The 21,782-nt window shown below is 45.7% G+C and overlaps 3 protein-coding genes across 5 annotated transcripts; 1 reads left to right on the forward strand and 2 right to left on the reverse strand.

Annotated features, from left to right (window-relative positions):
• Positions 1 to 3,501: 3,501 nt before the first annotated feature.
• LOC121591366 lies at positions 3,502 to 5,664 on the reverse strand. The gene is made up of 2 exons (XM_041911763.1): positions 5,563 to 5,664; positions 3,502 to 5,262 (listed from the first exon to the last, which is right to left on the reverse strand). The coding sequence occupies exons 1-2, from the start codon at positions 5,659 to 5,661 to the stop codon at positions 4,756 to 4,758; spliced, it is 606 nt and encodes a 201-aa protein (XP_041767697.1). The 5' UTR covers positions 5,662 to 5,664; the 3' UTR covers positions 3,502 to 4,755.
• Positions 5,665 to 5,927: 263 nt separating this feature from the next.
• Positions 5,928 to 6,674, forward strand: LOC121591367 (oxidoreductase-like domain-containing protein 1). Its single transcript, XM_041911764.1, has 2 exons — positions 5,928 to 6,278; positions 6,338 to 6,674. Exons 1-2 carry the CDS (start codon positions 6,162 to 6,164, stop codon positions 6,542 to 6,544), a joined length of 324 nt encoding a protein of 107 aa, XP_041767698.1. The 5' UTR covers positions 5,928 to 6,161; the 3' UTR covers positions 6,545 to 6,674.
• A 484-nt stretch (positions 6,675 to 7,158) lies between these two features.
• LOC121591365 (23 kDa integral membrane protein-like) lies at positions 7,159 to 20,885 on the reverse strand. Of its 3 annotated transcripts, XM_041911762.1 has the most exons (6): positions 20,713 to 20,885; positions 20,280 to 20,407; positions 9,275 to 9,466; positions 9,009 to 9,176; positions 8,681 to 8,931; positions 7,159 to 8,265 (listed from the first exon to the last, which is right to left on the reverse strand). In XM_041911762.1, exons 2-6 carry the CDS (start codon positions 20,343 to 20,345, stop codon positions 8,256 to 8,258), a joined length of 687 nt encoding a protein of 228 aa, XP_041767696.1. In that variant the 5' UTR covers positions 20,346 to 20,407; positions 20,713 to 20,885; the 3' UTR covers positions 7,159 to 8,255. The 3 variants fall into 3 exon arrangements, with proteins under 3 accessions (XP_041767696.1, XP_041767694.1, XP_041767695.1); XM_041911760.1 differs by lacking the exon at positions 7,159 to 8,265 and having other exon boundaries at positions 8,269 to 8,931; XM_041911761.1 differs by lacking the exons at positions 7,159 to 8,265; positions 20,713 to 20,885 and adding an exon at positions 20,602 to 20,663 and having other exon boundaries at positions 8,269 to 8,931.
• Positions 20,886 to 21,782: the final 897 nt, after the last annotated feature.

The following is a 21,782-nucleotide window of genomic DNA, read 5'->3' on the forward strand; positions in this document are numbered from 1 at the left end:
TGAGCAGCATCATCCTCAGATTGCTCCAGGTAGATTTTGTTTTATTTCGTTTTCTTTCCGTTTTTTTTTCTTTTTGTTTGATGCAATCAATTCTTCTCCAAGTTACAACTGCGCTGCGTATGCTTCGGACGCGCTACGTGCGCTCGAATACCGATGAAGGTTACGCGAGCCCTAAGGAAGCATGATGGCCGCGCTAGAAGGAAGCTCGCTTGTGCAGCTGCACACAGACAGCACTGTTGTGCAGAAAGGTGTTTGCTGTGTGCTGTCCCAATCCCCTTCTGACGCTCTGCTGTTGCTCGCAATCTGTTGTTCGCGTAATCCACCCGCCGTCCAGACGGTCACTTCCTTTTGCGTTAAGCGCTCTGGAACGGAACTCTGTCGCACGATTGCTCTTCGTTGGCGTTTGCTGAGCCTCGGTGTGGATGGGCGAACTTCCGGTTCGCATTCTTGATGATGGGAACGATGGGTATTTGCATGTTGCATTGTTTCGGTGCTAGTACCACCGTTAAGGTGGTGTAGATTTATTAACAGTTTATTGAAATGTACTATGACCCTTTCTTCGAGATGCACCAAAAAGGAAGTAATGAATTTAACCATTTATCTACTTCAAAACAAGCTCCTCAACATTGTATCTGTGTCATGTTCTGTGCTTGACATTGAAACTTGGTCCTCTTTGTACCCTTTCGTTCCCACCGCAAGCGATGCTCTATTCCCACCAGGGACCTCATCATTCGAGACGCATTAGAGACCAATTAGGGAAATGCAAGGAAGGATGTGATGCTTCTCCTTCTGCCTCAAAGGCACCTCATTTGGATTGGTCCGATCAGAATCAGTGGTCTGGTTTGTTTCAAGGCCTTTTTTTTTTTTCTTTCAATATTTCTCCTGGGAACGGGAACTTCCCCTTTTCCTAGCATCACATCCGTTTGCGCGTCCCAAAGCGATACATTTAATGAGTCTTTAAGGCGAGTGGGATAATGGGACGCCGTTGGGTCCTCAAGAAATCACGAGACCTACAATTTCCAAAGGGGATAAAACGACAGTCAGCTCGTATCGGTCGGACAATGAGATGAAAGTTCCGGGTTTGCATGCTATTTCCCTTCACAGTTGGGTTAATTTTGAGGTCCTAATTTCTTTACTTTGTTTGCCTATTATCAACTGAATTGACCGGTATTTTGATGCCCGATTGAGCATGAAATTAATGACTGTCTTATGCTAACAGACTCTTGTTGGAAAATGACTACATTTACCAAAAAAACCTAAACCTACTAATACACTCCATTCCAGCGCTTTCCCACGAAGCTTACAGTGAGGTAACACAGTGGAATAATTCAGATAAAGCTACCACCACCAGCGCCGAATGATTTCATTTTCGCGAGCATAATCTGCAAATGATCCATTTATTTGATTTGATACGAACTCGGTAGTTGGAATACACTGCCAGGTTCTCTCTTTCCATAGCGAGTACCGTTTGCCAACGCTCACAATCCAACATTTTCCCATCCACCCATCCATGATGGTACCACAAAAAGTACCCGAATTTAGTCGGGTCGTTGGCGCGTATTCGCAATGGTGCGCTCGCGCACATGCAACCATCCGCAACCGGTGGTACCGTGGTACGTTTTGGTATGCGTTTGAATTTTAATCATGTTTTCTAATGTAACACAACACACACAAAAAATGCATACAAATATATATTTACGTATCGGATTGTGTCTCCACGGCGCGGCGGCTTACATGCCGTTGCATCACGCTTGAATGCCACCGTGGATACGTTCCCGAACCGGGGCCCAAAACTTGGTCATCCATGGCAGCAATGGGTGTCACTGGCACTGGCCCACCGAATCTCCTCTACCCAGTGTGTATGCGTGTGCGGGCGACGATGGTTTTCCCCTTTGTATGTTCCACGATCCCTTCTTCCCATTGCTGTTATTCAGACAACAAACAGGCACCCCGCCTTTTGGGTGCCACACCTCCTACAATTCGATGCCGCGAAGAGGAGTTACTGCTGGCCGGAAATGCTGGCAATCTTGGTCACGATTCATGCCCCATGGCTGCTACCGTGTGTTGTGCTGACTTATTGGAGACCATTTTTACGTCAACAGGTAGCCATCCCAACAAAACAACCATTTATGTGTGTGCCACCCACCACCTGTTCGAGTGTTTGGCTGCAGTGCGCGTGAAATAGTGGCTCCAATAATGCTGCCCGGCAGGCAGCGGTAAATCATCACATTTCTTCCATGCCTGCTGCACACCCCCCGGGATGATGTATGATCCAGGGAAGGTGTCTGGAAATGGACTACGAAGTGGTCTAAATGTATGGGGAGAAGGAAGAGGCTCACCCCGCTGCTGCTGGTGACTTATGGGCTTGGCTCGATGCTCCCTTTACGTGTTGGACGGTTGGGTCGAGCGACCCGAGACAAAAGCTCCCTTTGTTCCCGATTGTCTACTCAAACTAGGCAGGACGGGATTGAAACGCGTCCAATATCTTGGGCACACAACAATGGCAACTAACCTTCAAATGGTGTGCTGTGCCATGTGCGTGTTGGTTGTCCGCCATCCGATCACGCTTGGCAAGATCTCTCTTTTCCAAGCCATTCCATCGCGTTAGGCATGCATTTGTCTCCATTAGGTGTGTGCGTGTGTGTGGTGCTACCGAGATGGAGAAGGCTGCTGGAATGCATTTTAAGGCTTTTTATTTAGCATTTTTATCTCTAACTGTACTTTTCAAAAAACGGTATTGATCATGAGAGAGGGAAAATGTGAAGCACAACATAAATGAAAAGTTTAAAGTTTATAAAAAAAGCCTCGCTTTGTTGTGCAGTTTTGACTGATTTCAACACGTTCGTTGCAGCTAAAAAGTAGCAGAATGAACCATTATTCAGGCTCTCACTTGTGGTACTCCGATAAGTGATATCACCCCAGCACATGTTGCATGTTGGGATCCGATTCGATTGCGTACCAATCAACTGATAAGAGTAACACATTACTCTTTTTCACCCTCTATACGTACCATAAACCAAGCAGGCCAAGCTTCTTCTACCTTCATCGCTTCATTCGACACGATATATGGGCGCAACCCCTTCGCACGGAACCAGCCGTGCGCATTGACCCTTCCACTGCGTGCTCTCGTTTTTCCACCGGAAAGCGATTTATTGACACACACTACACACACACACTCTCGTATTGAACTTTTAAACGAAGAGGGAAAACAGATATCAAACGAGCCCCCCAGCATACTTTTATCGTCATACAATTGCGTAGGGTTAGAGTGATAGAACCTCCCCTGCTACTTGGCCCAGGTGAATAAATAACCTATTGCAGCCTGGACTGGATGGGCACTGCAATACTGGCAATCTCTCCAATGTTTTCTGTAAAACAAGGTTTAGATTCCAATCTGTTCGGTTTGATTCAATGTAACAAAATTCTTCCTTCGCGTGTCTCGATTCTAACGCACGCTTAAACCATCCTCCTCGTTGAGGTTGTTCCTCGTTTTTTTGTTTCTTAATTTTATTTTGCGAATGAGAAACGAAAAATGATGAAAAATGTGCTTCACTTCCGGTTACAGTGGTTGATGACCCGCGGTAGACGACGACGACGTCACAGTTTGTTTTACTTTCAACCGTGAGCAATCACGAGCCCCGGCCCACCACGGAAGCACTGTACTTGATGATCATTGGTGGAAAGATTAAAAAAAGCTCCCCACGCCGTCGCGATTGCTCCATTCAAAAGTGCATTGACCACGCTGCCGACCAAGCCGAACCACGCTTTGAGGGATAGGAATGTGTTGGTTTTGGGTCATTAACGAAAAGAAGACACCGGTATAGTGTAGTGGTTTTTGGTGTGGGTAGGTGTGAGAACACGTTGGCTTTGTCTTGCTGAGTTGACCAGCACACATTTCGGGTGATAATTTAAGCACCAATTAGAGCAAACGTTAATGGCGTTACTTCAATTACAACCACTCCCCCGTGTCTGGGTCACCGTAAGAAACGCAGCAGAAGCGCTCAAAAGTAATTAATCGATTCACCGATAGCAGTGGACCTTTTGCCATACACCTATTTGCGATGAGCATGTCGATTTGTAGGGTAAAAAGCTTGTTTGCTTTTTTGAAAAAGGGGAACAAATTTTAAATTGAACATAAAACACACCCTCTTGGCCCCCGCGCTTTTAGGGATGCGGAAGGATCCATCCGTTCCAGCTCGGTGCACTTCCGCTTGCATACGCGCTGCACCCACCACCGTGGAAAAGGGGTTGGAGTTTCCAAAATGGACCCGGTTCGGGTTGAATTAATTTAAACGAATGTTTTTTAAAAGGGGGAAATTCTCGCGTAGGGCGAATGTGAAGGGATACAAGTGTGTTTTTAACCTATCACACGAAAATAGGGACCGTTTCCACCTGTACATTTCCCGTTGCATATGCAAAGCGCACATGGCTCACTTTGCTTTGGAGAAGCTAATTTACAGATGATTGTAATTGGATGTAATTTTTAATGTCTTCACTTCTTCCGCTTGCGTTTATCCCTGCCTCTGCGAAGAAGTTTAGAAATCGTATTACGATGGAATTTATACGAAAAAAAAATCCAGCTTCTTCAATATTTCTCGTCCGTTTCACAGTTGCAGACAGCAACGAGTTCGCACATCTCCGCTCGTAACCAGGCTGTAGTATCCACAGTATTTATTGCCTAAGATGCTTTACAACAGAACCGAGAACCGGGGGTTTTAAAGTTCGCCCGTCTCACATCGCACCTCGCTCTCCACCTCACTTGCCGGTCGTCCATCCTCGTTCGCGTTCCTGCGTCAGCGTGAAGTCGTACCGGTTCGGATTGATCGAGCTGACGGCGTGATGCTTCACCTCGGGGAAGAACTCCCAACCCTCATCGACGGACTGCTTCTTGAGTGCGCCCGCCACGCTGAAGATCAGGCCGGCCACCAGTCCGCTCACGACGTTTCGCTTCCAGGCACCGTACACACCGCCGGCCGCGAACGCACCGGCCACATAGTTCCACCCATCGTCCCGACCGCGCAGCTTGTTGGCAGCGTACGCACCGACGGTAAAGGCAGAGGCCATTCCGACGAACGGACCGGTAAAGTACACGTACCGGGCAATGGTCGGCAGGTAGCCCTTCGGCTTCGACACCATCATCACCTCGACCGTGGACCAGCCGAGACCGCCGGCCAGCGCGTACTTGTTGGTGGCGATCATCTTGCCGAAAAGGTCGTCGCCCTCCGGCTTGTCGTAGTAATTTGCCTTTAAGCTCATGTTTAGCTAAAAAGAGACGTTAGAAAATTAAAGTAAAGCAAAGACTTCAATAGATGCAAGCATGAAAATAGACAAATTTGTAGGTTTTTGAGAAGTAGCAAATGAATTCATTCTGCCGGAATACGTAAGCTGCAAAATCAAAACAAAACACTTGGCTCGTGATTTTCTACACGCAACACGCATTTTTCACGGTATCAATCACGTTTTATTGGTTGCATTATGCTTCCCGAGAGTAGCTTGCATCTTCCTCATTCGATTAAATTCCAAAAACCTACAAATTTGCCACAATTTTCATGAAAAACTTACGGATTTCCTCGAGCAAAAGGCGAATTTTACGTAACTTCGACCTAAAACTTGACGTTTCTGCAGCAATTTCGAGGGGGGGAACCTCGAAACGTCAAACATCGCTCAGGGTGCCTAGTGGCGATGACGTTTGCCGAAGGAATCTGGTTCACTGGCTGCTAGGAACGTACGCGGCCAAGATATCGGTTTTTAATTTCATTTTTGTTTTAATTAACCTACCGTACCTTTTTTAATTATATCGATATTAAAATATGATTGTTTCACGTTACAATCAATTAAGCTTCCCTTAAATCAAATAAGCCCTATTTTAGTGTGCAACCATTTTATGAACCATTTTGTGTCCCACACTAGGCACTCTTCTTCCCGCCACGGGATGATTACGTGAAGTTGTCATTAGAAAAATTAGAAGTAAACATTAGCCAGCTGATTGGGGTGGTTTGTTTTTATCAAATTTGTTCGGTTTTTCAAACAACAACAGCTCTTTTACTCGTTCTGAAGTGGTTGAAGTGATATTCCCATACTTAAATTTGCAATACTAAAATCAATTTCTACTAGATTTACGATACCAAACATCTTGCATCTTCGGGTGCAAGGTGCAGGCAATGAACTGCGTTATACTGTACGCAATCCGCAATGCTCAGCTAAGAAATGTAGCTTATCGCTTTTGCTCATCTAGTACAACTGGTTCCGATCGGACAGCAGATGATAGTGTGCCAGAGGTAACAGCATTCGAGAAACACTTTGCATAGCATTATTAAACCATCTTCGTTCGTTGTAGCTACCTCCCGAACCGACAACTTGCTGCATGTCCGGCTGCCAGAATTGCGTGTGGATTCAGTACGCGGCGGACCTTACCAAAATACTAGACGATGGCGGCGAAAAGGCACGTGAAATTGTGCTGGAAAAGATATCCGACCCGAGCTTGAAGATGTTTTTGAAAATGGAACTGCAAAATATGCCACCGCCGAAGAACGATCCCACGTGAAAAGCCAGGCAGGATTGCAGCAACAAGGATAGATTAAGGGTTCGTAAAGCGTAATTTCAGACACTAACGTTTAGGTAGGAATCTATTTTAATTCAAAACTTAAAATAAACTTGTGATATCAAAGAGGAAAGCGGAAAATAGTTTTATCTTTCTTTCGTGCATGATGAACTAAATATGAGAAGCCGTTACACAAATTACTTTCCCCAACAACACACAGACCCTGCAACAAAACGAATAAACCTTAACCATTTTAGACAACACACAAACACACACAAACTCACATACACACTCTTACTCTTAACGACAAAAGTTACTTCATATGTATATATTTAAACTGCATGTTTGTTGGTCAAATTCAACAGTGCTTCCGCGAGACACGCGTCGCACAAATACTTCACAGAAAGTAAAGTGTATATTGTATTTTTGTTCTCAATTTTGTGTTGTCTCTCTTATAGTTGGTGGTTTGATTAGAAAATTAAATTTTAGCTTCGTTTCATGGACACTTTTGTTTCGCCAATAAGAAATCTATCTCCTTCAACAGCTTCAATTTGCTTCGAGGTTCTGTTTATATCTTAATGAGCACGCCTTTTTATGAATTCATTCGCGTGCGTGCGTGTGTGCGAATATTCAAACGTAAAATTTAAACTTCATTTTGCTTCGCTTTTCAATTCGTTCGAGTAAAGGTGTTTTCATTTTGATTACCTTAAATGCTACATCGAGTGTTTCTTCCTTTCCAAAACAAAAAAATAGCGAACATCAAATACACGCACACACTCGGGAATATTCGAAGATCGGAAAGAAAGAATGAGAAAATGGACAGAATGGATGAGGCTTGCAAAAGGATGTTTCTCCTTTTAGCCAATACAAAACAAGAAAAAAGATTAAGCCGAATGGATAAATATACTCCTTTACAGTAAATAGTAGCATTAATAGCGAAAAAGCCCTGCTCTCTTCTGTGATGGTATGTCCTGGCTGCACACTAGAACTGAACAGAAGAAAGCGCAATGCAAAACGACAAGCAACGTGTACACACATAGTAGGCGTAGCAGTTGACCGGTTGAATTTTAGCGAGCACGTGGTTTGTGCGCGCTCGTCCAGTTGCGTACACTTCCGAACGATCAGATGGCTGATCCTCCTCTCGCTCTCTCTCTCACCGTAGACAAATGGTGTATGGGTTGATGTGGATAACGCAACGATTTCGGCGGTCGGCACTTGTGGTGTTGTACGTTTTGTTCTGTTCTGTTACATTTTTTTCTGCTCACGCGCACAGCCGCGGATTTGTCCTTTCGGCGTGAATTGTTGCGCATTTTCCGGCGTATCATACAGCTTCGTTTAGGATGTTGCAGATTGTTGCGTATTGTACATTTTTTATCGCCGCAAACATTCCACACAACGAACACGAAATAATGCATACACACACATAGACACAACCACACATAACAACAAAAATCGACCCGCGCTTCAGCGCTCTCTCTCTCTCTCTCTTCCTGGTGTGCCTTCCAAAGCGTACCCTTCTTATGCGCTATAACTACTATTTTTGTGTAAGTTTCGTTTCTCTCTCTATCTCTCTCTCTCTTTCTCTCTCTCTTTTTTCGCCCACTCCTAACTGGCAAACATTCAAACCTGCGGACGACGACGCTAACGACGCTGACGACGACGACGACGACACCACCCACCGAACTACTAAAAAGCGTATAGTAGCGCACACTTTTTAGCTGTATCTGTTTTTGGGGTAAACAAAAAGAAGAAGAACGTGGACAAGAGCACAGGACATAAATAAAAAAGCACAGAATAATGCATTAGATGAGATGTTTTCCGCACTTGGCGACGTTGGGTGGGTGAGAAAGTAGCGTAAGTAGTAGTAAACGGGAGGGTTTTAGTATTCGGTGTTCGTTGTTAGCATGATTTGGTTTAGTTTATGGGTAGGATATACACTGTTAGTACGTGGCTGAGGAGGAGATGAACAGACGGTTCTCTTGCTTTCGTTCTTTTCCTACATCACTTTGGTTTTGTGGGAGGTTTTTTTTTGGAAGGATAAGATACATGAAGGAAACGCACACCGGAGGGAATGGTGTGTGCGTCAGGTGAATGGAGGAACAAAGACGGGGTTCTGGGGGGATGCTTTAATATCCAGACCTTCTCTGCTGGTTGCGGATGGCGTTGGCCAGACAGCAGGCCGAGATCAGACCGACCAGCTCGACGGCGGCGACACCGAGCGACACCCAGGCGACAATGTTACCGGCACTGTCCAGGAACTCGGACAGCCGGCTCAGGCAGCCGCTGGCAAACGGCACGCACAGCGGAGCGTTTCCGCCGCTGCTGCAGCACGACTGCGGGAAGCTGGCGATGCCATAGTCCAGGAAGCTACGCTTGCCACAGCATTGCAGCTATAGGAGAGGAATGGAAAGAAGCTCATTTAGTGTCCATTTGATGGGTTGTTGTGTGTGTGTGTGATCAGTCTTACGTTCTGCTGGATGGAGTTGACCAGATCGGCATTGACCGGGTTGTCACGGTTCTCAAACACACGCTCGAAGCCCTTCTTGATGGCGGTGGTCACATCACCGACGAACACAAACACCAGCACCGCAATCACAATCTGAGCGATCACGAGCAGAATCAGGAAGAAGCTGTACTGTTGTTTGGAGAAAGAAAAAAATCGAATCAGATGTGCGTCCAGTGCTATCCCGAATCCCGTGCAAATCTAGTGCGAATCTCTCGGTCTCCACTTACGGTCGAGGTCATGCAGTAGGATTCGCGAATAGCACCGCAGCAGCCGAAGAACGAGATGACAAACACGACCGAGCCGAACACGATCAGCAGGATGGACGGGGCGACGATGTTGTACTCATCGCTGATCTCGCGCAGCTCCTCGAGCTTCACCAGCGAAACGGCACCGATCACGATCAGCGCAATGCCGCAGAGCTGTTGGTGGAGTAGGGGAAGATCACATGATCAATTAGTAAATCTTATTGGTTGAGTGAAGGAGTTTAGATTTATTACAAAATTAGGGTCCTATGAGATGAGATTCGATCAGGTAAACCGTTGTCACCTAATTGTCCTGTAGCTAGTCATCCGTGATGGTATAATCATCAGGAATTTAGGGTTGAGATCAAGAGATTTTCCTATCATTCTTATCATATTCCATTTCTTGCTCGGCTTCTTGGGACCTCATTGCTCCACATCTGATCTGAGGCTTCCATTTTTGCTGAAGAATGATGTTCTAGATGAGCTTTAATTACAGGAGCCTGCGCGTCTGCATCAGTCAATCCTGGATCAGGGCCCATTTCGCCATTCGCCCCACCATCTCTGGCTAACTGTGTTGATATATCAATCATTGATACGAAAACCCCGTTTTGCTGTCCACGCAATGATAAGACAGTCCAAAATTAGCTTTATCTTACATGTCTTTTTTTGCTGCACAGATGCGGACCCTTCTCCACCCTTTCCTAGCATGCTTCATTGCTAAAGATAACCCAAATAGCCAGAATTGCTTAAGCAGCTCATTTTGGCACGCTAAAGATCGCTGCTCTAATTCGCCTTTTGCAGTAGTTAAACAGCATCAAAGTTCTATGTGGGTCTTTCAAACAGCGCCTAAGCAGCTTCCTTATGCCACAATGCCAGCGATTATTTTTCTTTGTGTTTTATTTTCAAGCAAGCGTCATCGATGATATAAACAACAATTTTTTTTTCGTTTAAACACATGTGTATATTTTTAAATCCTTTGTATTGATGAATTACACAAAATTTTACACAATTTACTGATAATTCACAATCACTTCACTCTAGATTCATTCTTCAATTAACGAATCTAACTTATGCAGCAGCAATGAGATTATTGCCGGCGTCCGTCTTTGACACTTTGACAAGAGCCATCTCGTACCGATGTCATGCATTAAAAAGCTATAAAGTTCCACCAAGTTCGGTACGCTTTCTTAACAAGCCTTCAAGTTCCACCATGAACCCTACACATAGTGCTAATCAGCCGCAAAGTTCCAAAGAGTACCATGTGCCTGTTAAAAAGCTCCATAGTTTCGCAAAGTACCGTCTATCTCTTAATCAGCCACAAAGTACGACATCGGAACGATTTTTCGTTAAACAGCCCTAAATCAGCTATAAAGTACGAGCTGGCTATTTGGGAAGGGACGTACAACATACTACCCCAAAATAAAACATAGCTCGAAAATCAAGCCTATTTTCCCATTTCCTACATCCCTCAACATAGTTTGGCAATTCCAGCACAATTTCTTTTTTTCTTTCTAATAGTATAGATAAAGTGTTGAAGTTTCGTTTGAAAGCACCGTTTTCTTTCGAGTTCGCTGGAAATGTTTAAGCACCAGATAACGGGCTACGGTTGTGTACGGATTGAGGACACCAGCACGAACGAATCTTCTTATCTTGCTTATTTTTTCACGAATTCCAATCGATCGATCACCTTCCGGCTGTGGTGAGAGGGGGGAAGTTTTGCATCAGAAATGACTTCCTGATTAGATCATACTTTTCTGCTTCATTTCAGCAGCACACGAACAGAATGTCTCGATGTCTCCTTCTTAGTGCTTCCCTTCCCCTTCGCTTTGTGAGTGTCTTCTATTTAACACACATTACAATACATCTCTATCCATCCCGGACATGTGACGGAATTCGTCAAAGACTGTCACCCCCCAAAAGGCTCTAACCACCACCCATCGTTGATGACGATGGCGAAGACGACGCCGACATACAAACACACAACGCTTAAGAAGAGAGCATCATCAACAAAAAATGAGAAGCGGAATTCCGTCGCCAGCGCGCATCCCCCAGCGCCACACCAAGATCCCACAACCAAGCTGTTGGTGCCACGATTCTTTGGGATGAGGCGGAAAAGCGGAAAAACAGTAACACGGTAGCGACAAGGCGTCGTCGTCGTCGTCGTCGTCGTCGTCGTCGCCGCCGCCATCGTTTGCGGAGGGTGGGTTTAGGGGAGAACTCAACTCGTAATTGCGCCGTCGTTTCGTTCGCCGAAGGCACCGAAAATACACAACCAAAATGGGTTGTTGTGTCTCCCCAGTCTGCCAACTATCGAAAGTTTGATGGTTTGTGGGTTTTGTGTATTTGCAGGCTTCATATAAACCGTCCCCTCGTCCCGGAGGAGAATGAGCCTGAAGTGAGTGTGCAGCGTTTGCGCATGTATTGTATGTATGTTTCCACTATCTCCAGGGGAGTTCCTTTATTTGTTTGATTTTGGGATTGTAACGCTGTGAGAAGAAAGTGGGACATGTACGCAGTGGACGTCGCGTATCCTTTTCCTACGTGCTCCTTAAGTACCATTCGGTGTTGGGGCGTCGTAAAAGCTCCTTATCCCATGTGAAAGGGTATCGATATTTTACAATGTAAATTTCGACTGCCATGGGCGGTATTTTTCGGAAGATCGATTTTGGACACTTTTATGATCATGATTTCCGCTCATGAAGAATGTCACCAAACCAGAGCGGGCAAAAAAAAGAAGCCTTTTTAGGGGGTACGGGCAACAATTTGTCGTTTCATTTCGCGCGTATCAACAGTGGGTCACAGTGGAGCAAATTGATGGAGCAAACTGCCCTGGCCCCGTCATATCGTCATCATCGTCCATCGTCATTTGCATTTACCGGGCAGCTCGGGCGTAAAACCACAGCGACTCGGAGCATGATGTCATCGCGATGTCCAACGCCACACAGCAGCGCAACACACAATGGCATAAACAACAGCAAGCGTCTATTAATCCGCGCGCGTGGTAGGAGAGCGCGTATGCACTCACTCTACACTTCCTGGTTGAAAAGCTGTGGACGTGATTGTATTCCATCTTCCACAGACCTAGCTATTTCACTGGCTCAAAATGGGGACGTCAATACGGGTCCACTGGCGAGGGAGTTGATTGTTTGTGCATCGAGATAAAACTGGTTGTTCACGCGAGTAAGACCGGAATGCAGAGCAACGCGTCATGTATCCACGAGTCGTGTGTGTGTGACCTTGGCCATGGTTCATTGGCGTGGTCCCGTGATCACACCACACAAACGTGTGTCCCAGAATTGCAGCCAAGGATGGAGAGAGGAGGAGGAACAAGTGAGTGCCAACAATTACAACCGCTAACCGCGAAGTGCTATCATTAGTATGCAGAGCAGGACAACACCGGACACAAGGCTCCCATGCAAGAAGGGGGTTTTGACAGCTGATGATGATGATGATGGAGAAACGCAACGAACACTGCAAATGCTGTCACTCATTTCAACACCAACCAACGAACAACGATAAATTGTACCATTAATCGATATCGGGTATTCTATAGGGCATTAGACATAGGGCAGGACACGATCACTAATGCCTACCGAATTTCCAGACATTGGGATGTGGGCAGGACGGACGGTCTTCTAAACAAACTGACCTCCTTTTGTGGATGGTGAGGTGCGATGATGAGCAAACCATTTCCTGCGGTCTTCCTGGGAAATTCCACCGAGCGCACGTGACACGCCACACCACGTGGTCGTCGTTCGCGCAAACGATACAGCGCCAATAGGCGCTGCGCTCCATTAGCTTGGGTGGTGGTTATTGAAGGTGAAAACTGAAGTGCGAAAAGGCCATGAACTCGCTCCCTTCCTCTCGCTTTCTTTCCCTTTCCCTTTTGTTAGACAATCAACAGATTTCATTCCCACGCTAAAACGCATTCTGATTGGTGTTTGGTGCCTCAACAAACCAGCGTTCTCTTTCTCGGAAATGTAGGTCGATTTCGGATGGCCCGAAACACACATTCTTGCCCCGTCACGATCGTCATTTATTCAGCAAGCTCACGGGGCAGGTGAATTATTGGACAAAATTAATAAATATCCTAATAATGGGTGAGTGTTCGCTATTGATTGGTTGGGTGGCCCCGAAGCAACACAAAAAAGCAAACCGTCTTATTCTTTCCCTTCTCGCTTTTTATTGTGCGTGTGTGTGTGTGTGTCTTCGATCGAGACTCATCAAATGAATGGTTTATGCTCGCTAAATCGTAACCAAAACTAGGCGGATTAAGGTTGAGCCAAACACACACACACACAAACACAGGCAGTTATCGAGGTTTGTTCCGCTGAGCGTTGTGTGTTTGTGTTTTTTTTTTCTTCGATTTCAAACGCCATCAACCGTGACACAGTGCGAGAAGCTCTACACAGCACACTCACAGAAAGAGCAAGGAAGGGCGCGAATGGTGAACTTCCAACCCAGTCCTAATGACTTGAAGTTTGGCGGGTGTCGTCCCCTGTCTCCGGTGCCACTAAAGCAAGCGTAAATTAGACGCGATAGAGTTTCACCTACGCAGAATATCCATTTTCCCGCGTGGTAGTGGCGAATTCCAGAGGGCGGCCCACCTCCAGTGTGTCTTTGGGTGTTCTGTGGGTGTGCTCACATATATATATAAGACACCCCCTCACGATCTGCGCTGCGTTGCTGCGTAGTGTGTAGAACCAGATGTGTTTGCTGTTACCAGTCTAAATAGTCTTGACAAAATGGCTTCTCAAAAATGTGTTACAAAATCGCCTCAGTTTGCTAGTGACGGCCTGCACATGCCTTGATCGTGGAGCAGCAGTACAGCACACGATCGCGGAGACTGAGTCAAACACGCACACACACACACAAACACACGCGCAATCTATGCAATCGGTAGGGGTACCGAGATGAGTCGCGATTTTGCTTCGCCTTGAACCGAAGGCGTTCTACTTCCATAAACCTTTGCACAATCGTTAATTTCGCCTTCGGTTCACAGATTCCATTAGGCGGTTTGGATGGGGTTGTTCTACCCTGTAAGGTTGTGTGTGTGTGTGTGTGTGTTGTGTGTGTGTGTTTGTGCCTGCTAAAACCTCAGTCTGGGGGTTCACCCTTAGTAGGAGCACACAAACAACCACCACCACCACCACCACTAGCAGCAGCGCTACCACAACAACAGGCGTTCTGAAACGCGAAAGTGCAGCCACCCGTAGCATAGTGCCGATCGTGTTTTTGTTTGACCGTTTTCTCCCCTTCTGTGTGTGTGAATGTTTATTCACCGGTGCAAACCACCGCTCTCACACTCGCGAGGTATGTTTGCTACAGTTGGACGACTTGGGTACGACCGCCATTTGCAAATTCTCAATCGTTGATAGTGGTGACCCCGGAGGCGAACAGTCTCTCCTCGCCGCCGGCAAACCTTATGTGACGGGGTGGTAGGTGCATGGTGCGCTGACGGGTGACAGCAAATACTCCAGCAACAGCAGCAGCAGCAAGCAGTGTGACATCTGGTGGTTGAGAACAAACATGCGCCCAGTCCTCTTCCGCCATTTGGTAAAAGGTGCGTCACCGCATGCCAGAATGGGACGATGAATCGACCAGCCCAAACAAGCCTGGCTCATCAACATCACACATCCACCTACTATTTGCTCTCCCCCTCCCCCTCTCCCCCCGGAGACACATACACATGCATCAGTTTATGCGCCGCCGCAAGGGTTTTGCGCGGTGAGTGTGCGGCAGCTGCGAGGATCGAACGCAATTGCTGCTGCTCCACAAACAACACCTCACAACCACACACACACTCCCACTGTTGAGATCAGGTGATTCATGAGTTTGTTCTAGCGATCGCGTGTGTTGCGGTTGAAATGACATTGAAGTAACCCAGCTCCGTGTACTCGCGATCGTGCAAACCATAACACACGCTCTTCTGAAACGGACGCAGCCATTTCGAGCACTACTACCACTACCACCACTACTAGCTTTGCACCCCAATATGTCATCCTCACGGTCTCTCGGGAAGGGGATTTACAATTCGGATGTTTCTTTAGTTTTCCAGCGTGACGTGAAGGCCATCCACGCGATCCTCCCGTCTTGGCCTTGGCACGAGAATTACTTCTGGCAAAGCGTGGCGGTGCACAAATAACACCACAACGAAGCTATAGAAGTAGCAGCAAATGAAACCAATTAAATCAGCACACGATAAAGCGTGGCGGCGATTGACGAGTAAGTGTGTTAATAAATTGGAAACGTTTCGTTTCGTAGCCTCAAACGGGACGGTGGTGACGGCCTGTCAGCGTTGTCTGATGATGATCGTCCCTGTTTTTTTTTTTGTTGTGTGCCAAAACAGTAATCGATTGCACATAATCTTATCAGCCCTCTCTCGGAAGCGATGATGCACGTCCTGGGTTACAACCTTCGGGGACGAACGCAATCCATCCCCCTACATCCCTTTCTTCTAGCAACCAAGCAATCTGTTTATTTATTCCATCCTCAGAGTAATGAGATCTGTAGTGTAAAAGCTAACACATGATCATGTGGTTGCGATCATACGCAAAAGAGTGCAGATGGGGATTGATTTTTGCAATATTAAAAAACCCGTAAATATTTACATTTAGCGCTGCACAGAGCTCGCAGTTCCTGCTGTGGCAAATTGAAATTGTAATCAAAATTCCATTGCTTCGTTCAATCAAATACTACTGCACTGGAAATATGATATTCCCAAGCGCGTTTCGTTTTGAGTGCACACCATTACGCAAGTGGCTGACTCACCTTATCGGTGTGTTTGTGTGTGTGTGTGTGTGGTTATTGATAAGATATCAAGCACTCAGGTGTTGGGGTGTGTTTGATAAAGTATGAAAGGTGAAACACATTTTCACAAGAAACCTCTTGACAGTCGGGGTTTTAGGTTAGGTGCTTCTGAGTGCCTCTGCACAATGAGTGTCTCTGTGTCGTACCACCATAAATGGGGACTTTTTATGACTTTTTAACATACAACCAGCGTGTGATAAAGTTTCAGCATAATTCCTCCCTTATGCTATTGTTGTTTATAAGTTAAAAGCGGTTTTGAACCTCTCTAGGGTCTCGTTCGCCTCTGATAATTCCTCCCTAATGATGGTAACCAGCATACAATAACAATGCTTATATTCAGAGCATGTGAAAGCAATTGGAACACAATTCCCACTCAGCATCTATTTCAAGCAATGGTTTAATAAACAAAACCCAACGATTGAAACGATTTCTTCCCTTTACATTCTAAGGGAAAGACCGCTATTAGTTTACTTTTCCCTTTCTAGATCACTTTCCCAGGCGATCGTTTTAAAATGATCGATGAATAAACCTACATACACCAACCCCAAATGCGCGAATTAAAAGGCACCAAGTGTGTGTGTGTGTGTGTTTATTTGTTTACAAATCTTTTCTGTGCGTCTATTTCCGCCCAGTAAGATCGCTTTTGGGAAGGGATGGGGGTGAGTCAGTGGGTTATGTTTCTTAAATGCCTCTCCGTGCTCGCATTTTGGGGGGACGGCAGGAAGGTCGTAAATGAATTGGAGCAATTGTTTATCTTTCTTTTAGCCATGATTGTGTTGGAAGAAGGTCGGCAGCCCTGCCAGTGTATCAGGTTCTGTGGTTTATTATTATTCTGGATAGAGGAAGAACCAAACAGGGAGAGAATGAGAGAAAGGGAGCGGTTCAGGAATCATAAACAAAGCATTTGAAACACTAACTTGCGAATGTTTTGCGATAGTGGTGTTGTAAACATAAATGGAGCATGTATAAAACAGCGGCCCATTGTCGCTTAGTCTAAGGAGTGGCCTCACAAGAAGGGCTAAGAAATAGGACCAAAGCAAACACCACGTGTTTAATTTAAGCCCTCTAAGTGTATGTGCATGTGTGTGTGTATGTTTGTGATCAGATGCACTTGAAGTTGACAGAACTTATCTTCTCCCGATAATCAACTCAAACCCAGTAGGTCGTGGTGTACGCTCTACAGGGTTTCCACAGGACAGTACGTGACGATCTAACACTGAAGATACGAATGCACCCAAATGAATGAATGACTCATTGAAAAGTTTATCTCGTGATAAGAGACAATGCCTTCCTAATTCTTCGACGTATCAAAACCGAACTTCTGCTCCAAGGCTGCTGCATCGCGCTTAACTTTTGCATACCATAACCGCACAAAAAAAACATTGAAGAAACCTGTTGCTTCAGCATTACACACACACACACACCCCTGAAGTGGCACGAATTGGTGGTATGAAAGTTTTGTTTTGACCTTTTTTGTGGGGCGCGCTACCCCGACCGAATGAACGAACGAAACTCAAAACAAAGGCAACTAATACGACGGATGAGGTCATCGCCGGCGTGCGCGATTGAGAGAGGCAGCAGTAGAGAGTGACCAACGGGTACTTCAGCGCCTACTACAAGCGTGTTCTGTAGCAAAGCAGAAAGTTCGATTGTAATATGTTTGCTCGCCGGCTTTTCGATCAAAGGTAACGATTTGCTTCCGTTCAGCAACAAACCTTGTAGAACCATTTATTTCTAAACGGAATTTAATTAGCAATAAAGCCACAACCAACAACAAGAATAATTATCGAAATGTGTGGCTGAGATGTATGTGTGTGAGTGTGTGCTTCCTCTTGCCCGGTGCGGCGGCTTGCCGGCAATAAAACGCAAAAATAGGGGCTTTCGGTTGTATAGCGAAGCGGGTTAAAAATTTCCATTCTCAACTGGAACTGGCACAACGGCCACAAACACACACATACGCCCTATACGCCTGTGGAAGAAAGGGTTTGTCGCAGAGGAACTGTCGTAAAGGAAACGGGGTGGCCGCGTGTGCCCAGTGCGCGCGACCGTTGTGTGCGTGCGCGGTTTCCTCTGTTTACGTAAGCCGCTGTGGCGCGCACATTCCAAGCTGTAAAGGCGGCGGCCCTTGCGGTCTCTTCGGCGAAGAACCCACACAACAACCTCAACGTCTTGTTGGCGTTCCCTCCACTGTGTGTGTTTGCTTAAGCGGCGGCGCTTTGGAATCGTTTCGTGGAAGATGTTATTTTTCTGTCGGAGAAGATTCAAGGACTAGGACTGTGTGACAACGCCCACCGGCGAGACACACATAGAGACGATACGTTTCGCACTTCCATTCATGATGCTTTGGAAATGGATGCGCACACAAAAAAGCCAAGCTGTTAGCGCAAAGCCGCCACATTGAAAAAAGTGACACGCCGGTATGGAGAAAACATATTAACACGCCCTATTTCTCTTTTTTTTGCTGTTGTACCTTCTCCTTATCAGCACAGCGTTTAACATCGGGCGCATTGGGAAGGGGTGCAGCCACCGTGCATACACATTGCGTGAAACGCGCAAGAGAAGCCTGAAGCCCGCGCCATCTGGTGCCCGTTGCGTGCGTTAGTATTTCGCGATCGTTTTTAGCGCGCAGCTTGCCCTTCGCGGCCCGGGGAGACGTTTATGGAGACGGCAATGATAGTGTGATTGGTTTTGGTAAGGAGCGCCTCTGTTTGTGTTGGTGGAATTGCGCGAAGGCGAACACCGAGCCAAGGTTGTCACAGTTTGCGTGATGATCAAGGAAATCATGAACATGGACTGCAATAATGCACGCTAGGCCACGATTCCGCAACAATACAAGATAGAGGATACTAAATTAGTTCACAATTGGTGCACTCATAATGTGGATTTAATTGAAGGGTCAACAAAGTCATGGAAGAAGTGATGTTATTTCCAGACGGTTGGCAAAACGCACCAATGGTTGCTATTCTGGCGAAGATGATAGTGTGTTGGTTGGCCATACGTGAATCATCATTCCCATTGTGGAAAAGCTTCAAGCTGCTGATTTAAATGGAATCATTAGACCACTTGTGTCCATACTAACTATTTTTCTCCGAAATATTTGCTTCTGCGTTTAAAATAGCTGTCAAATTCAAGAAATGATTCAAAGTATCTTGATGGCAAAATTGAATCATTTTGCCATCGTAATAAGCAAAAACCTGGACCCATGCCAGTGTGCGTAAAATGCGGAAAAATTCAAAACATTCCCGACAGCTGGGGTTTTGAAACAGCTCCTATTTGCCCGCAGAAAAGGGAAGAAAACACGCAAATCCCTTTCCAGCTTTGTAGTTTCTCCCTCTCATCTAACGCTTTGAGGAGCATGAGACACACAGAGTAGCGTGAGACAGAGAGGCAGGAAAAAGGTAAACCAAAGACACAATCACAAAGACACACGCACACACACATACACGCACCAACACATGGTGGGAATTTTTATTTACGCATCAGCATTATTTGATGCTGCGGAGAGGCGCGCAACAGCCAAACAGACCGAGCGAGCGAGCGCACGACGAAGATCTTTACGAGTTTGTTACAAAGAACAAAGAAGAAGTGTTTTTCAGCATTTAAAGTCTGCCTTCCGTTCTGTGCGTGGACGACTGTGGTGATTCATATCGTTTCCGATCTTCAGTTGACTGGGGGAAAAATGGAAAAGGAACTGGTCGCCGGACGCGGACGGTTCTCAACGCGCGTGAAACATGACCTGTTGGATGGGTGTGATGGGTATATGGTTTGGCTAAATATAACCTCACACACCGTCGTTCGGGTTTGGGTGTGCTGTGCTGTGCGCCCCCAATGTGTGCACGTAAAATCGGGGGACCCGGGAGAGTGAACGCCACTTACTAGTAAAAATTAAACACGCCGCCGGTCTGTTTTTTCGCCGGTGTGGCGGCTGTTTGTTTGTGCCTGCCTGCATACTGCAACAACGACACAACTGCACCCAACTGCAGCAGCAACCGTTGTGTGTTTGTGTGATTGTGCCGTGTTGGCCGTTCGAACGATGGGAAACACACAAACTGGTTTATTCACTTTCCCTTTTTTCCCCCGTCATTCCTTTCTAGCCCCAAGGAATGATGATCTCATAGGAAAGAGGTTAAGTTTTCTCACGTGTTTATTATCAAAAAGAAATGTTTAAAATCGTACATACCGAGCACAGGAGGTTAAAGATGAAAAGCAGATACTTTATCGTCGAATGTCCACAGTTGAGCGCCATTTTGCCACCGGAATGTTGTTGTTGATTTGCCTTCGTTTGGTGTTAGGCCCCGCAAAAAATAGCTAGAAACCACAAAATCTCTGGTCACTAAACTCAAACTCGTAGCGATAGTGTATGGGCGCTTAACAGACAAGAGAGAGCGAGAGACAGAGAGATAGAAAGTGATGGGGAAAGGGAGTAAATATGGGGATGGGAGGACGAAGGGCAAAAGGTGCTCAAATTACGGCACCCCAAAACCGATCACATGCACACGCACAGCAAAGGTTGGAAGGTAGCACCGCAACCGCACGCGCTCGCCTGGCTGGCGTTTGGGCGGAGAAAGAACTGTCTACAGGATGGTTAGAGAAAACTGCACTACAAAACTCACTTTCTAGCACTTTATTACAAGTGGTAATCGTCGAAATCACACACAAACATACACTAACACACACTGACAACAATCTGTTGTGCCTGGCTTTGCGTAGATTCGCGTCGTTTGTTGGGAGCACACGCAATGTACGTCCGTTCTTCTCGGAACCACTATTACGATTGTGAGAAAGAGTGGGATAAGAGTTGGGTTAAAAGCCGCAACGGTCATGTTTTCGCTCACGAGTGACTTGAGTGACGGCGAGTGGCGTGGCCGATTGAACGATAAGTTACTTGGGATGCAACTTTTACTCTGGTCTTGGAAATTAGTATCAACATTCAGTGCTTTCGGGAATTGTTGCTAGAGGACGATTTATTATTGCTTTACAAATGCGCATGTCACTACCGCTAACTGAGATAACTGAGTGATATTTCATAGGATTTTGCTTAGTTTTTAAGTAGCTTCTCTAGAATGTTTGAATGCTTCCCACATTGTTTGGATTCGTCTCATGATTTATTGAGCGTTTCCCAGAACTTTCGTTTATAATTTGAATTTATTTTCAATGGAACGATGTCAATAAATCGTGGGAATGTTTCAATAATATGTGGGAAACGGTCAATTAAACGTGGGACGCATCCAAAACATTGGGGAAAACAACCAAAAACTAATATCAGAAGGATTGAGTCATAATTCTGGAAGAGCTTTGTACTTGACTCAAATTCCAAAAGTAAAGTAAAAAGGTTAAAAAAAGCATGCTTACATCCAAGTATCTTCAAATTTAACGCATTTCCTGGGGTCGTTAAATCACAACATCTAAATATCATACAATAACTAAGTGTAATTACAATCCCAAAACCATGAATAGACTGTGACTCTTAAGTAATTGGTTTTCTGTTTCCTTTTAATTTACAATTACCATGATTATAGGACTAATAGAGCTCCTCAGTACTTTGCAACGTACCGTTAACAAGGATTTTGTCCACCAGAATTGTCAAATTCTAAAAAAAATACATACATAGTACAGTTTGAATATGATCACGGACGATCATATCCTAGGCAATGCTCCTATTAATCATACTGCACAGTATCGC

This window comes from Anopheles merus, chromosome 2L (genome assembly GCF_017562075.2).
Source record: "Anopheles merus strain MAF chromosome 2L, AmerM5.1, whole genome shotgun sequence".
NCBI lineage: Eukaryota > Metazoa > Arthropoda > Insecta > Diptera > Culicidae > Anopheles > Anopheles merus.

Coding starts and splice junctions, on each gene's coding strand:
- LOC121591366 (XM_041911763.1), bottom strand. CDS start 5,661: ATGTTTGACGTTTCGAGGTTCCCCCCCTCGAAATTGCTGCAGAAACGT. Junction 5,263..5,562: donor CCTTTTGCTCGAGGAAATCC/GTAAGTTTTTCA, acceptor GTCTCTTTTTAG/CTAAACATGAGCTTAAAGGC.
- LOC121591367 (XM_041911764.1), top strand. CDS start 6,162: ATGAACTGCGTTATACTGTACGCAATCCGCAATGCTCAGCTAAGAAAT. Junction 6,279..6,337: donor CAGATGATAGTGTGCCAGAG/GTAACAGCATTC, acceptor CGTTCGTTGTAG/CTACCTCCCGAACCGACAAC.
- LOC121591365 (XM_041911760.1), bottom strand. CDS start 20,345: ATGGCGCTCAACTGTGGACATTCGACGATAAAGTATCTGCTTTTCATC. Junction 9,467..20,279: donor TCTTTAACCTCCTGTGCTCG/GTATGTACGATT, acceptor CTCCACCAACAG/CTCTGCGGCATTGCGCTGAT. Junction 9,177..9,274: donor CCTACTGCATGACCTCGACC/GTAAGTGGAGAC, acceptor TCCAAACAACAG/TACAGCTTCTTCCTGATTCT.